Consider the following 14,987-nt stretch of genomic DNA (forward strand, 5'->3'; position numbering starts at 1 on the left):
AGAGAATATTAAATCAACAAGGGAAAAGCAACTAGTTATGTACAAGAGGAATTCCATGACTATCAGCTGACTTTTCAACAGAAACTCTGCACTCCAGAAGGGAGTGGCACAATATATTTAAAGTGATGAAAAAACTTACAACCAGGAAAACTCTACCCGGCAATGCTATTATTCACCTTTGAAGGGGAAATCAAGATTTTACAGACAAGCAAAAGCTAAGAGTTCAGCACCACCAAACCACCTTTATAAGAAATGTTAAACGGACTTCCCTAAGTAGAAAAGGAAAGGCCACAACTAGAAATATGAAAATTATGAAAGGAAAAATCTCATTGGTAAAGGCAGAATACCAAGAAGGTAGTAGATAAACCACTTATAAAGCTAGTAGGAAGGTTAAACGTCAAAAGTAGTAAAACCATCTATATCCACAGTAAGTAATTAAGGGACACACAAAACAAGATGTAAAATATGGTGTCAAAATAGAGAGGGGTGAGTAAGAAAGCAGAGTTGTTAAAATGCATTCTAACTTAAGAGATCAGCAACTTAAAGCAATTGACCATATATATAGATTGCTGTATATAAACCTCATGGTAACCACACACCAAAAATCTGTAATGGATACACACACACAAAAGAAAAAAGAACCCAAACATAACACTAAAGATAGACATCAAATCACAAGGGAAGATGGCAAAAGAAGAACTACAAAAACAACCAGAAAATAATTAACAAAATGGCAATAAATACATACCTATCAATAATTACTTTAAATGTAAATGGACTAAATACTTCAATCAAAAGACATAGAGTGGCTGAGTGGATACAAAAACAAGACCTATACATATGCTGCCTACAAGAGATTCACATCAGATCTAAAGACACACAAAGACTGAAAGTGAGGGGGATGGAAAATGGTATTCCAAGCAAATGGAAACAAAAAAGAAAGCTGGGGTAGCAATATCAGAAAAAATAGACTTTAAAACAAAAACTGGAACAAGAGACAAAGAAGGACATTACATAATGATAAAGGGGTCAGTTCAAGAAGAAGCTATAATGATTGTAAATACATATGCACCCAACATACGAGCACCTGAATATGTTAAGCAAATATTAAAATAGAGGGAGAAATTGATAGTAACACAGTAATAGTAGGGGACTTCAACACCCCACTTACATCAACAGACAGATCATCCAGAGAGAAAATTAGTAAAGAAATGCTAGCCTTAAACAACACATTAGATCAGATGGACTTAACAGATATATAGAGAACATTCCATCTGAAAGCAGCAATACACATTCTTTTCAAGTGCAAATGGAACATTATCCAGGATAGATCTCAGGCTAGGCCACAAAACAAGTCTCAGTAAATTTAAGAAGACTAAAATCATATCAAGTATCTTTCCCAACCACAACACTATGAGGCTAGAAATCAACTACAAGAAAAAAGCTGCAAAAAACAAATACATGGAGGCCAAACAATATGCTACTAAAAAAACCAGTGGGTCACTGAAAAAAATCAAAGTAGAAATCAAGAAATACCTGAAGATAGGCTTCCCTGGTGGCACAGTGGTTGAGAATCTGCCTGCCAATGCAGGGGACACGGGTTCGAGCCCTGGTCTGGGAAGATCCCACATGCCGCGGAGCAACTGGGCCCGTGAGCCACAATTACTGAGCCTGCATGTCTGGAGCCTGTGCTCCGCAACAAGAGAGGCCGCGATAGTGGGAGACCCGTGCACCGTGATGAAGAGTGGCCCCCGCTTGCCACAACTAGAGGAAGCCCTCACACAGAAACGAAGACCCAACACAGCCATAAATGAATAAAATTAAAGAAAAAAAAGAACCGTGTGCTCTGACATATCTCAAAATGGTTCCTTTACAAAAAAAAAAAAAAAGAAATACCTGAAGATAAATGAAAACAAAAACACAATGATCCAAAATCTATGGGATTCAGCAAAAGCAGTTCCAAGAGGGAAATTTATAGGAATAGAAGCCTATCTCAGGAAACAAGAAAAATCTGAAATAAATAACCTAACCTTACACCTAAAGGAACTAGAGAAAGAAGAAGAAACAAAACCCAAATTTAGTAGAAGGGGGAAAAAATCATAAAAATTAGAGCAGAAATAAATGAAATAGAGGCTAAAAATATAGAGAAGATCAATGAAACTATGAGCTGGTTATTTGAAAAGATAAACAAAATTGATGAAAATTAGCCAGGCTCATCAAGAAAAAGAGAGGGCTCAAGTAAATAAAATCAGAAATGAAAGAGAAGTTACAAACAATACCACAGAAATAAAAGGATCATAAGAGATTACCAAGAACAATATATATGCCAATAAAATGGACAACATAGGAGAAATGGACAAATTCCTAGAAATGCACAATCTCCCAAGACTGAATCAGGAAGAAATAGAAAATGTGAATATACTAACTACCAGTGATAAAATTGAACCAAAAAAAAAAAAAAAAACCTCCCAACAAACAAAAGTCCAGGACCAGATGGCTTCACAGGTAAATTCTACTAAACATTTAAATATGAGTTAACATCTATCCTTTTCACACTGTTCCAAAAATTACAGAAGAAGGAATGCTTCTGAACTCATTTTACAAGACCTGCATCACGCTGATACCAAAACGAGACAAAGATACCACAAAAAAAGAAAATTACAGGTCAAAATCACTGATAACATAGATGCAAAAATCATCAACAAAATATTAGCAAACTGAATTCAACAACACATTAAAAGGATCATACAACATGATCAAATGGGATTTATCCCAGGGATGCAATAATGATTCATTTTCCACAAGTCAATCAATGTGATGCACCACATTAACAAATTGAAGAATAAAAACCATATGATCATCTAAATTAATGCAGAAAAACCTTTTGACAAAATTCAACATCCATTTGTGATAAAAAAAAAAACTGTCAACAAAGTGGGTATAGAGGGAACATACAACATAATAAAGGCCATAAATGACAAGCCCACAGCTAACATCATACTCAATGGTGAAAAGCTGAAAATATTTCCTCTAAGATCAGGAACAGGACAAGGATGCCTACTCTCACCATTTTTATTCAACACAGTATTGGAAGTCATAGCCACAGCAATCAGACAAGTAAAAGAAATAAAGGCCATCCAAATTGGAAAGGAAGAAGTAGAACTGTTAGTGTATGCACATGATATGATACCAAAACCCTGTAAATGCCACCAATAAAACTACTAGAACTCATCAACGAATTCACTATAGTTGCAGGATATGAAATGAATATACAGAAATCTATTGTGTTTATATACACTAAAAATGAACTATCAGAAAGAAAAATTAAGGAAACAATCCCATTTACAGTCATGTCAAAAAAAAAACCCTAGAATAAATCTAACTAAGGAGGTAAAAGACCTGTATTCTGAAAACTATGACACCTATGAAAGAAATTGAAGATGACACAAACAAATAGAAAGATAAACTATGCTCATGGATTGGAAGAATTAATATTGTTAAAATGACCATAGGACCCAAGGCAATCTATAGGTTTAGTGCAGTCACTTTCCAAGATACCAATGGCATTTTCCACAGAACTTTAGTAATACATATATATATATATAAGCCTCAATAATTCCACTTCCAGAAATATATCCTAAGGAAACAGAGATGCACATGACAAAGATAATCATTACAGAATTATTTATAACAAAATTATATTATAACAAAACATACAACACAACCTAAAGTTCTAGCAATAGGAAATTGGTTCAGTAAATTACGGTATATTAACACAATTAAATGATAGGCATCATTTATAGATCAATGTTTAAGGCTATTAGAAATGCTCCTAATATAAAATGAGAAAAAAGGGATACTGAAGTGTATATACAGCAAATCTCTATTTAACAAAAAAATTTAATAAATATAATTTTTATGAAAAAGGGTAGAGGAATACTCTAAAATGTTAAATGTATCTCAACAGATGATTAGATTATTTTCTTTTGTTTATCTGTATTTTCAATTTTTTTTCAAAGCATTTATTTCAAATTATATTGCTTATGTAATTTTATTAAATTATATATTTAATATATAAGAAGAAGAAGAAATTAGGCAAGTCAAAAAATTTAATGAGCTTCCTACAGAAGACTCTAAAAATCATTAATATAAAATTCTTAAAGCACTGGCATGACTCAGCAAGACAGAAAATCAATGAAGTAACTTAATTAAAATAAAAGGTGTAGTCAAGATTAAAAGCTTCAGCATACACCAGTCTCTGCAACCTGTTGCAAGTGGCATGCCCAAGTTAGGAAGAGCAAACCACAGACAGCTGCCTACCTTGCCTGGGGGCCGTACTCAGGGCTCAGAGTCTGGTGATGGCCCCTGCCCCATGTCCATAAATACCAGCAGGGACCATGGCCTACCCTGCAGAACACTCAGCAGGGCTCACCCTGAAGCATCCGAACAAGCTGGACCCAGGCATGATGAGCTCACCTAGTGATCTAGTGTGGCCTAGTCAACAGACAAGGCAGGTTCCTCAGTTCTCTGGAGTCTAGGCTGAGAGCAAATTTCACTCAAAAGTGAGACAGTGGAACCATGCTACAGTAAGTACAACCCCCTCGGGGGTAAATAACAACTCCAGGACTGGCAGATTGACACTGTGTCCTCTCTCAGGATAAGTTTCTATTCAAGGAAGATCTGGAAACTTAAAAAAAAAAAAAAAAAAAGTGAATATAAATTCTCAGTTTTTATTACAGGATCTGCTAGTTGACTAGGAAATTTTCCAAATACTTAAGAAAACATATCAACTGGGTGAAGGGGAGGGAATATCTTAATTTTGAAAGGGCCTCATTAGCCTACTAGAATTCTTTGAATGGGTAAAAACAATATGATTACAGCAAAACTAGTAGACAGAATTTCTATAGACTTTAAATGCCCAAATTCCACCAAAAGACAAACCAAAAAAACCCTGAATTCCACAGAACTTGGGCAAATGTTATGGTGTGTGGGTCTGTGTGTGTGTATGTGTGTGTGTGTGTGTGTGTGTGTGTGTGTGTGTGTGTGTGTGTGTTTATGTGACTGTCACTTATGGGGAACCATGAAACAGTGGAGTTTTGAAACCCATTGACCAGTTCTGGACTGGAGCTTAATGCTTTCATAAATTACCTAGAATGGTAGTTCCCAATCTACATATTGTTCCCAATGACCAGCCATTAAAAACACCACTATTGAATGAGGGCCAATAAAAAATTAATTTAAAACGGAGGTCTATACTCAAAACGCTTTAGTAACCAGTGATCTAGCAGAAGAACATTAGGCTGCGAGCTTCATATGGGAATCTTTCATCACTGCATTTTCCATTAGGAACTGAGGAAATAGTTGTTGAACCAGTAACGTGAAACCTTCAAGATTGCAAATGGCCTTCACGCTGTTCCAGAAATCAAAATGAGAAATTGAGAGACAAGTTCTCATGAGGCTGTATGAATAGGCAAAATTATGGCAAAAGAGCAACAGGCAAATATGAAGAAACATTTGGGAAAAGTAATTCCAATTATACTTTTAGAATAATGGGTTCTAAGCTAAACTATTTAATAAAAAAGCACCAGCTTAGACAATTCCCTTAAGACATCACATTGCATGTTTCATTACAAAAGGCCATTAAACACTGAGTGTTACCAGAAAGGACACTGGAAACAAAATGAAATTTGTTTATTCAAAAACCACTCAGTTTCCACAGCTAGATATGCCGTGCATTTTGGGTTCCCGACACCATAAGGAAGACATACCAGAGTTGAGAGAGATCCTGAGAAATGAGATTGAAGTTATAAAGTAGATGGAAGGGCTTTCTAGTTAGAGCCTAAAATTCAGAACTCTTTTATTCTGAAGAGATGAAGATTTAGGGGACAGGGGAAGCATAAATGGAGTACAGGTTTATTCATCAAACTTCAAAATATTAGAGAGGAGAGGGCAGCATTTTGAAGTTTGAAATAAAAGACGTAGGCAAATAAAAGAAGATTTTATCCATTAGTCAGAAAATACACAGTAGTTGTTTCAGGTAAAATATATAAATGTAGTAACATCTACACTTATTCAAATCTAGAAGGTTGTTGTTTTTTTTTAAGGCTCTGAGAAAGTAAGAACAAGAAAAAAAAAATCATTTAGGAGATTGAGGAATCCCAAGAAAGAATATAGACTGACAAGAGAATCTAACTGTTACAAATGTATGAAACAACCTAACTGAAGTGGGTGAGGGGAAAAGTGCTGGCCAAGTATCTTTGGAAATGAATGGAGTCTGTAAGATTAGAGGCACAAGGAGCTGCACATAGGAACTACTATAATCTAGTTGACAAAGCTATTTTGCATAGGGGTATGGGTTAGCAATTCTGATACTTCTATACATGTATACTGGAACTGCATAATTAAATACATGGACAACAATGGTGAGAGCCAGCTTTCTCATTGTTGGAGTGGGACTCAATAGATAAGCAAGGGGATGAAGCTAGAATGATCAATGTGGTAATGGAGTACTCAGAGATAAATATATAGCCTTGGATGTGAATATTAAAAAAGAAAGGCTAAAAAGCATCCATCTCAAGAATGTTAAAGAACAATAAAATAATCCAAAGAAAGAATTATAGAACAGAAACTCTGCATATATTAGACAGTATCAACAAAGACAAAGGTAGTCCTTTGATAATGGCACCACCAAGAAAGTGAAAGGACAACACACAAACCAAGAAAAAATGTTTGCAAATCACATATCTGATAAGGATCACATATCAGGAATTTATTTTTTAAAAACTCTTAAAACTCAATAACAAAACAAATAGCCCAATTAGGAATGGTCAAAGGATTTGAATAGACATTTCTCCAAAGAAGATATATGAATGGTCAGTAACACACATGAATAGAAGCTTCACATCATTAGTCAAGAGGGAAACACAAATCAAAACTACAATGAGCTAACACTTCACATCCTAGGATGGCTTTAATAACAAATACAGGTAGTACAAGTGTTGGTGAGGATGTAGAGAAACAGGATCCAACATGTATTGCTGGTGGGACTTTTGAAAACAGTTTGGCATATTCTCAACATGTTAAACATATAGTGTCTATAGGATCCAGCAATTCAACTTCTAGGTCTCTACCCAAAAGAACTGTGGGGCTCCTCTGGTGGCGCAGTGGTTAAGAATCTGCCTGCCAATGCAGGGGACACGGGTTCGAGCCCTGGTCCAGGAAGATCCCACAGGCTGCGGAGCAACTAAGCCTGAGCACCACAACTACTGAGCCTGTGCTCTAGAGTCCGTGAGCCACAACTACCAAAGCCTGCACACCTAGAGCCCACGCTCCACAGCAAGAGAAGCCACCGCAATGAGAAGCCCGTGCACCACAACAAAGAGTAGCCCCTGCTCGCCTCAACTAGAGAAAGCCCATGTGCAGCAATGAAACCCCAACGCAGCCAAAAATAAAATAAATAAAATAAATAAATTTAAAAAAGAAAGAAGAGGAGATTGAGAATTAAAAAAAGAAAACTGGAAACATATGTCCACACAAAAACTTGTACATGAACATTCATTTAGCTAATTATTCATAATAGCCAAAAAGTGAAACAACCCAAATGTCCATCAATTGATTAGTGGATAAATAAAATGTGTATGTCCACACAATGGAATACATTTACCCTTGAACAGTGTGGGGATTAGGGACGCTGACCCCCTGAGCAGTTAAAAATCTGCACATAACTTTATAGTCCGCCCTCCATATCCACACTTCCTCATCTGCAGAGTCAACCAATGGTGGAGCATGTAGTACTGTATTTACTATTTTTAAAAATCTGTGTATAAGTGGACCAGCACAGTTCAAATCTACATTGTTCAAGGATCAACTGTACTATTTGGCAATAAAAAGGAATGAAGTAGTGATTGATACATACTACAACATAGATGAACCTCAAAAAATCATGCTAAGTGAAAGAAGCCACACACAAAAGAGCACATATAGTATAATTCCATTTACGTGAAATATCCAGAATAGGCACATCTACAGAGATAGACAGTAGATTGGTAGTTACCAAGGGCGGGAGTAGGGGTGTGTATGGGAATGGGGAGTGACTGATGATTGGGCATTCTTTTTGGGGAGTGATGGAAAGAGTCTAAAATTAGATTGTGGAAATAGCTGCACGACTCTGCACATATACTAAAGATCATTGACTGGTACGATTAAATCAGGTCAATTTCATAATACTAAATCATATATCAATAAAAATATTTTCAAAAAAAGAAAGGGGCACATGAGAGAATTCTGGGGTGCTGGTATGTAATGTTATTATTTTTGACCTGAGGTAAACTGGTGTTTGTTTTATAAGTGCTAAATTTTATTTATATTTTATAAACTTTTCTTATGTGCATTATATTGCACAATAAAATAATGGAGAAGCTGATATTTTAAACACGCTCTTTCAAAGAATATGCACACCTCACTTATTCTGATGTATACAGTCGTCCCTCGGTATTTGAGGGACATGAGATTGGTCCTGGATTGGTTCCAGGACCCAAGCAGATACCAAAATCTGCAGATGCTCAAGTCCCTTATGTAAAATGGCATCGTATTTGCATATAACCTACACACAACCTCCCAGATACTTTAAACCATCTCTAGATTACTTATAATATCTAATAAAATGTAAATGTTATGTAAATAGTTGATGGGGTAGGGTGGGGGGCAGCAATTTCAAGTTTTGCTTTTTACAACTTTCTGGAAGTTTTTTTTCAAATATGTTTGATCCCAGGTGGTTGAATCCATGGATGTGGAAGGGTAAAGCTTGCCCTCCCAGGAGGGAGCAGCCCACTCCTGCCACCAGCTATAATCAATGCATAAGGTCCTACCACGAACATATTTGGCTCTTTAATTCTGCCAAATTGCCTCTGGAAAGTGTCTTCTAATGGCAAGACCTTGGGAGTTTTGAGTTATACATTAATGAGAAGTGATTCCTGTACATTATGCATGAGTAATAATGATGATGATAATAATTAGGTTGCACCTGAAGGACAAAGTACTAAAGAAAAAGAGAAAAAGACGTTACTCCACAATTTTCACTGTAAATTTCATATCTTTCTCTCTCATTGACTTTTTATAACTTTTTTTTTGAAATAAAGTTTCGAATGAAAATAAAATAGATCCGCAGGAATTTGCAGTGATAGTCAAGTCCCCTGTACCTTAGGGGAACTAGCTTCCCCTAATAGGGACATCTTACATCACTTTATTACTGTATTATGATATCAAACCAGGAAGTTGACAGTGGTACAATACTGTTAACTAGAGTACAAACTTTATTCTGATGTCACCAGTTTGTACGTGCAACCATTTTTGCATACGTGTATGTGTCTGCATAGATAGTTCTATGAAATTTTATTCCATTTATAGATTTGCGTAGCTACCACTAAAATCAAGACATCTAACTCTTCCATCAAGACCAAAGAACTTGCTGGATATAATTCCCAAGGACTACCCTTTATAGTCATACCCCCACTATCGCCTACCCTCTGGCAACCACTGATTTGTTCTCTACCCTTATAATGTGGTCATTTCACAAATGATATATAAATGGAATCCTACAGCATTAAAATACCTTTTAAACTGTCCAAATGTCTCCCATTAAAAAAATTACAGCTCAGCCTCACACACTCTCCAGCTAGTTCTCTTTCTCCTCTCCTTCACAGTCAGACATACTTTCTGTGGTGGTGGTTTCTACACACCTAATAGCTTATTAGTTTTCACCCTACATTTCTGGCCATTCTTCTGTTTCCATTGTAGACTCATCCTTCCTCTACCTGGTCATGAAATGTTGTAGTTCCTCAAGGCTCAGTTCTGTATCCTATTCATTTGACGTTTTCCCCCTAAGGGATCATCCATACCCATGGCTCCAGAACACAGTGACTCCCATATGAGCAGACCTGAGCCAGGAAGCCCTATGTGGAGAGCTAACTGCCTTTTGTACATATCCATTAGGATGTCCTAAAGACCCCTGAAACTTAGTGCATCCAAAATCCAATTCAGCACATCTCACCCATCCCCAAACTTTCAAATGTCCACCATGACACCCCCTGTTATCTTTGACCCTTCCCTTTCTCTCACTATCCCATATTCAATTCAAGTCTGTCAATTTAACTTTTAAGTCTATCTCATAAGCATCCCCTTCTACAACCCTGATCCAAGCTACCATCATCTCCCTTCTGGACCACTGCCATGGGCCCCTAACTGGTCACCCTGCATTCACTCTCTGCTCTTTCCACTATGGCCAGAATAACATATTTAAAATGGAAATTTCAAAATAACCTCATCCTGCCAATCCTTCTCCCACCTCTTAAAAATGCCTCATATCCTCCCATTGCTCCCAGGAGAAAGAACAAAATTCCTAATGTGGCCTAAAAGGTGATGCATAGGGACCCCTAATCACTTCCTCCAGCTCTTTTTGAACTATGTTCTTTCTTCTGTGACACCTGACCTTCTTTTATTTGCTCAAAGTACAGCCCTGTGCCCAGAATAAACTTCCTGATGCCTTCTTCACAGATTTAACTCTCCTTATCCTTTTGATCTCAGTTCAATCATCATCTCCACTGGGAAGCCTTCCCCAACACCCCAAAGAAGGTCAAATCCTACTATTATAAACACTCACAGCACTACGTACCTGTGCTTTCATGTGACTTATCAAACTTTTAATTTCATCTTTAATTATGAGATTAATACCTGTATCCCCTAAAGATAACTAATAGACACACGAAGGAAGGAACCATGCCTGTATGAGTTTGCATTGTACCCCTAGAGCCTAGCACACATGAGGATTCCAATGAATATTTGTTGAAAGAATAAATGAATACTGAAATTACTGGCCCACAATGATTCCTACAAAACCTTTTTTATGAACCTGGAACCTGTTCATATTTTCTTAAGAACTAGCATGTACCCAAATGTGACACTGACATTTTAAAAATTAACTATCCTCCAGACAGTGCCCCATTATGAGTAGGTGGCAATCTTAAAGTTTATTTGTATTGTAGTTAATATTTCCCCATAGAAACAAGTTGTTAATGGCAATTACGTTCTAATCCAGGCTATAAAATCTTATCTATGCCCTGAAGAAGTCAGCATTTTCCTGTGAGGAGCTGTAAGATGGACTGCAGCTTTGAGCCACGAATTCAGGGCACATCTTAGTCCAGACCACACCTCAACTCCAAACCCTGAGTCCTCTGGACTCTTCCAGCCTTAGCATCTCTTTTGGTCCTATGGCTTTCTGAGGCTCGAGCAAAGCAGTAGGTAATGTATTGGCAGAAGGAAAGTTCCAAAAGACAAGATACACTGGCAGCCAGAGGAAAAATAAGGGAAATCTACAGAAAAGATGTCACCAGTGACAGGGCTGGGTGAAGAGGACAGGGCTTGGAGAGAGGGGCTCTGGCAAATAGACTATCCAGGGCAAGCAGGGCGTGGGGAAGGCAAGCTTGGTACCCAAATAACTGGGTGAGCTGTGAATCAGATGTTTCTGAGATGGTGTACACTATATCCACAAAAATTGTTTTAACATCATGAACTCCACCCCATCCCTCAAGAGCTCTCAGTTCTTGTACCTTTTCACCAGAAGAAGTAAAGACAAACTACCAAAAATATCAATCCTAAATTCAGCAGGAAAACAATTTTCAACTGTACCTTTGTTCCATTCCAGGTAGAAAGGGGCCAAACGGCACAAAAACAGCTCCTTCGAGAAAGTAGAAACAGAGTGAGATTGAGATCTTCTTTTAAATGATGTTTAGAATTCCTAGAATGGCTGCAGCTTGGAAATTTCAATTTGCTTGGTAACAGACTTGATTTGATTTCTTCAGAGAAAACCTTTTCAAAAGCAATTATGAGAGCATAGCAGGCGAGTCAGACTTCTGGTAAAATGCACTCTCAGTCAGCTGATGTGAATTTCAGTTGTCTTTATATATCTTCGAATGTTTCTGTTACTGTTTGGGCTCCACCCACAGCCTAGCAACTTTAGGTAAACTCTTAATTCCCTGCCAACACCAGAATATGAATGTATGTGTATGTGTGTTGGGGGGTGGAGGGGAGCGGTGGGGTAGGGGGGGTGTGTTTTGAAGACCCCTCAGTGGGGTGAAAGGAAAACGCATTAAGGAATAATTAATATCCTTCCCCAAACTTTCTGAACTCTTCTGAAAGTGACTCAGCCTGTCACATACACACAAAATGTTTTCTTTTTTTTTAATGCAATAAGAATAATTGCTTTATTAGAAAGAGAAAGGATCTCTGTAGAATATTTCCCATTGGGGTGTGGTTTAGCTCTGGCCTCAGTTTATTCCTGATCCCTACACTCCTCTGTATTTCTGTCTTCCCACCCCTAGAGCCCCAACCAGTGTCAATTCAGGGTCCAGTCCTGGATCTCCTGAGAAGTCTGTGGTCCTGCCCCCTGTTTGACAAATATCCTGTCTTTTGGCTGGTGACCATTCCAGCTCTAGCAAACAGGTTTTCTATGATTCTTTAAACAAGTACAATAAAGTGAAGAGCTCTCTGACATTTTGTGTGCACATCTAGTTTTAAAAACTCATATCAAGTCCTTCCTTCTTCATGAAAATCACCTACTCCATTTCTCACCCATTTTTTCTTCCTCCTGAATTCCTAGAGAATTCTGCACCTCACAATTTGCACTTTAGAAAAAAAGTAATACTAAGTTCTCTAAATATTTTATTTGTGTTGGTCTTGTCTATTAGATTATAAGCTTATGGAGTGCAGGGAATGTGTCTTAGGACTTGTATACACCACGGTGCTTACAATGATATATAAGCAAACTCAGTGGCAAATTCCCAGTAAAGCAGCAAGGGTCAGTTTTAACCACATATGTTCTAGTTGGAGAAATGTCTCTTAATAGGATAAAGGAAGAAAGGGCCTCTACATAAGGCAATTCTTCTAGTTAACACCTTATACTGAAAGTATTCTTTTCTTTCCCAAATCAAGAAGCTCTCTCAAATCCTTCCTTCTCTTGTTCTAGAAGACATCACATTATTTTTTTAAATTGAGGTATAACAAAGTAAGGTGTACTAATCTCGCATGTACATAGGTATATATCCATGTAACTACTTCCAAGGTATAGAACATTTCTAGTACTCCAGCTAACTCCACTCAATTCTAGTACTCTAGTACTCCAATCAATACCCACTCAAGGATCCATGCTTGGATTAATCAGAAGTGGCTCCCTGGCCCTTTCTGCCTACTGAGAATACAAGAAGAAGTCAGTGACCTGGAGGAAGGCCCTCATCCAGCCATGCCAGTGCTGTGATCATGGACTATGGCCTCTAATACAATAATGATTTGTGGGAGATTGTTTCAAGATGGCAGAGTAGAAGAACGTGCTCTCACTCCCTCTTGTGAGAGCACCAGAATCACAACTAACTGCTGAACAATCATCAACAGGAAGACACTGGAACTCAGCAAAAAAGATACCTTACATTCAAAGACAAAGGAGAAGCCACAATGAGATGGTAGGAGGGGCGCAAGCACAATAAAATCAAATCCCATAACTGCTGGGTGGGTGACTCACAAACTGGAGAACACTTATACCACAGAAGTCCACCCACTGGAGTGAAAGTTGTGAGCGCCATGTCAGGCTTCCCAATCTGGGGGTCCGGCAACGGGAGGAGGAATTCCTAGAGAATCAGACTTTGAAGGCTAGCGGGATTTGGTTGCAGGACTTCGACAGGACTGGGGAAACAGAGACTCCACTCTTGGAGTGCACACACAAAGTAGTGTGTGCATTGGGACCCAGGGGAAGGAGCAGTGACGCCATAGGAGACTGAACCAGACATACCTGCTAGTGTTGGAGGGTCTCCTGCAGAGGCGGGGGGGGGGGCTGTGTGTCACTGTGAGTACAAGGACACTGGGAGCAGAAGTTCTGGGAAGTACTCCTTGGCGTGAGCCCTCCCAGAGTCTGCCATTAGCCCCACCAAAGAGGCCCTGTATGCTCCAGTGTTCGGTCGCCTCAGGCCAAACAACCAACAGGGAGGGAACCCAGCCCCACCCATCAGCGGACAAGTGGATTAAAGTTTTACTGAGCTCTGCTCACCAAAGCAACAGCCAGCTCTACCCAACACCAGTCCCTCCCATCAGGAAACTTGCACAAGCCTCTTAGATAGCCTCATCCACCAGAGGGCAGACAGCAGAAGCAAGAAGAACTACAATCCTGCAGCCTGTGGAACAAAAACCACACTCACAGAAAGATAGACAAGATGAAAAGGCAGAGGGCTATGTACCAGATGAAGGAACAAGATAAAACCCCAGAAACACAACAAAATGAAGTGGAGATAGGCAACCTTCCAGAAAAAGAATTCAGAATAATGATAGCGAAGATAATCCAGGACCTCGGAAAAAGAATGGAGGCAAAGATCGAGAAGATGCAAGAAATGTTTAACAAGGACCTAGAAGAATTAAAGAACAAACAAACAGAGATGAACAACACAATAACTGAAATGAAAAATACACTAGAAGGAATCAATAGCAGAATAACTGAGGCAGAAGAACGGATAAGTGACCTGGAAGACAGATGGTGGAATTCACTGCTGCGGAACAGAATAAGGAAAAAAGAATGAAAAGAAACAAAGACAGCCTAAGAGACCTCTGGGACAACATTAAATGCAATAACATTTGCATTACAGGGGTCCCAGAAGGAAAAGAGAGAGAGAAAGGACCCGAGAAAATATTTGAAGAGATTATAGTCAAAAACTTCCCTAACATGGGAAAGGAAAGCCACCCAAGTCCAGGAAGCGCAGAGAGTCCCATACAGGATAAATCCAAGGAGAAACACGCCAAGACACATAGTAATCAAACTGGCAAAAATTAAAGACAAAGAAAAATTATTGAAAGCTGCAAGGGAAAAATGACAAATAACATACAAGGGAACTCCCATAAGGTTAACAGCTGATTTCTCAGCAGAAACTCTACAAGCCAGAAGGGAGTGGCATGAC

At 38.4% G+C, this 14,987-nt stretch overlaps 1 protein-coding gene across 9 annotated transcripts in view; it reads right to left on the reverse strand.

Moving 5' to 3' along the window:
- The window catches only part of LOC309637823 (cytidine monophosphate-N-acetylneuraminic acid hydroxylase), a 285,683-nt gene that overhangs the window by 62,644 nt on the left and 208,052 nt on the right, over positions 1-14,987 (reverse strand). For 5 of the 9 annotated variants that reach the window (XR_014250836.1, XM_082413025.1, XM_082413030.1 and 2 more), the window contains exon 4: positions 11,683-11,731. The exons of 3 other annotated variants lie outside the window; for them this stretch is intronic. Coding sequence is in view for 3 of the 6 variants with exons in the window: in XM_082413025.1 (XP_082269151.1) it covers positions 11,683-11,693 (11 nt within the window). In the remaining 3 variants the exon portion in view is untranslated. Of the gene's footprint in view, positions 1-4,476; positions 4,688-11,682; positions 11,732-14,987 lie in introns of all 9 variants that reach the window. One more of the 9 variants, XM_082413026.1, reaches the window with a different exon arrangement.

Source organism: Balaenoptera physalus, assembly GCF_965194825.1.
Source record: "Balaenoptera physalus genome assembly, chromosome: 11".
In the NCBI taxonomy this organism is placed as follows: domain Eukaryota; kingdom Metazoa; phylum Chordata; class Mammalia; order Artiodactyla; family Balaenopteridae; genus Balaenoptera; species Balaenoptera physalus.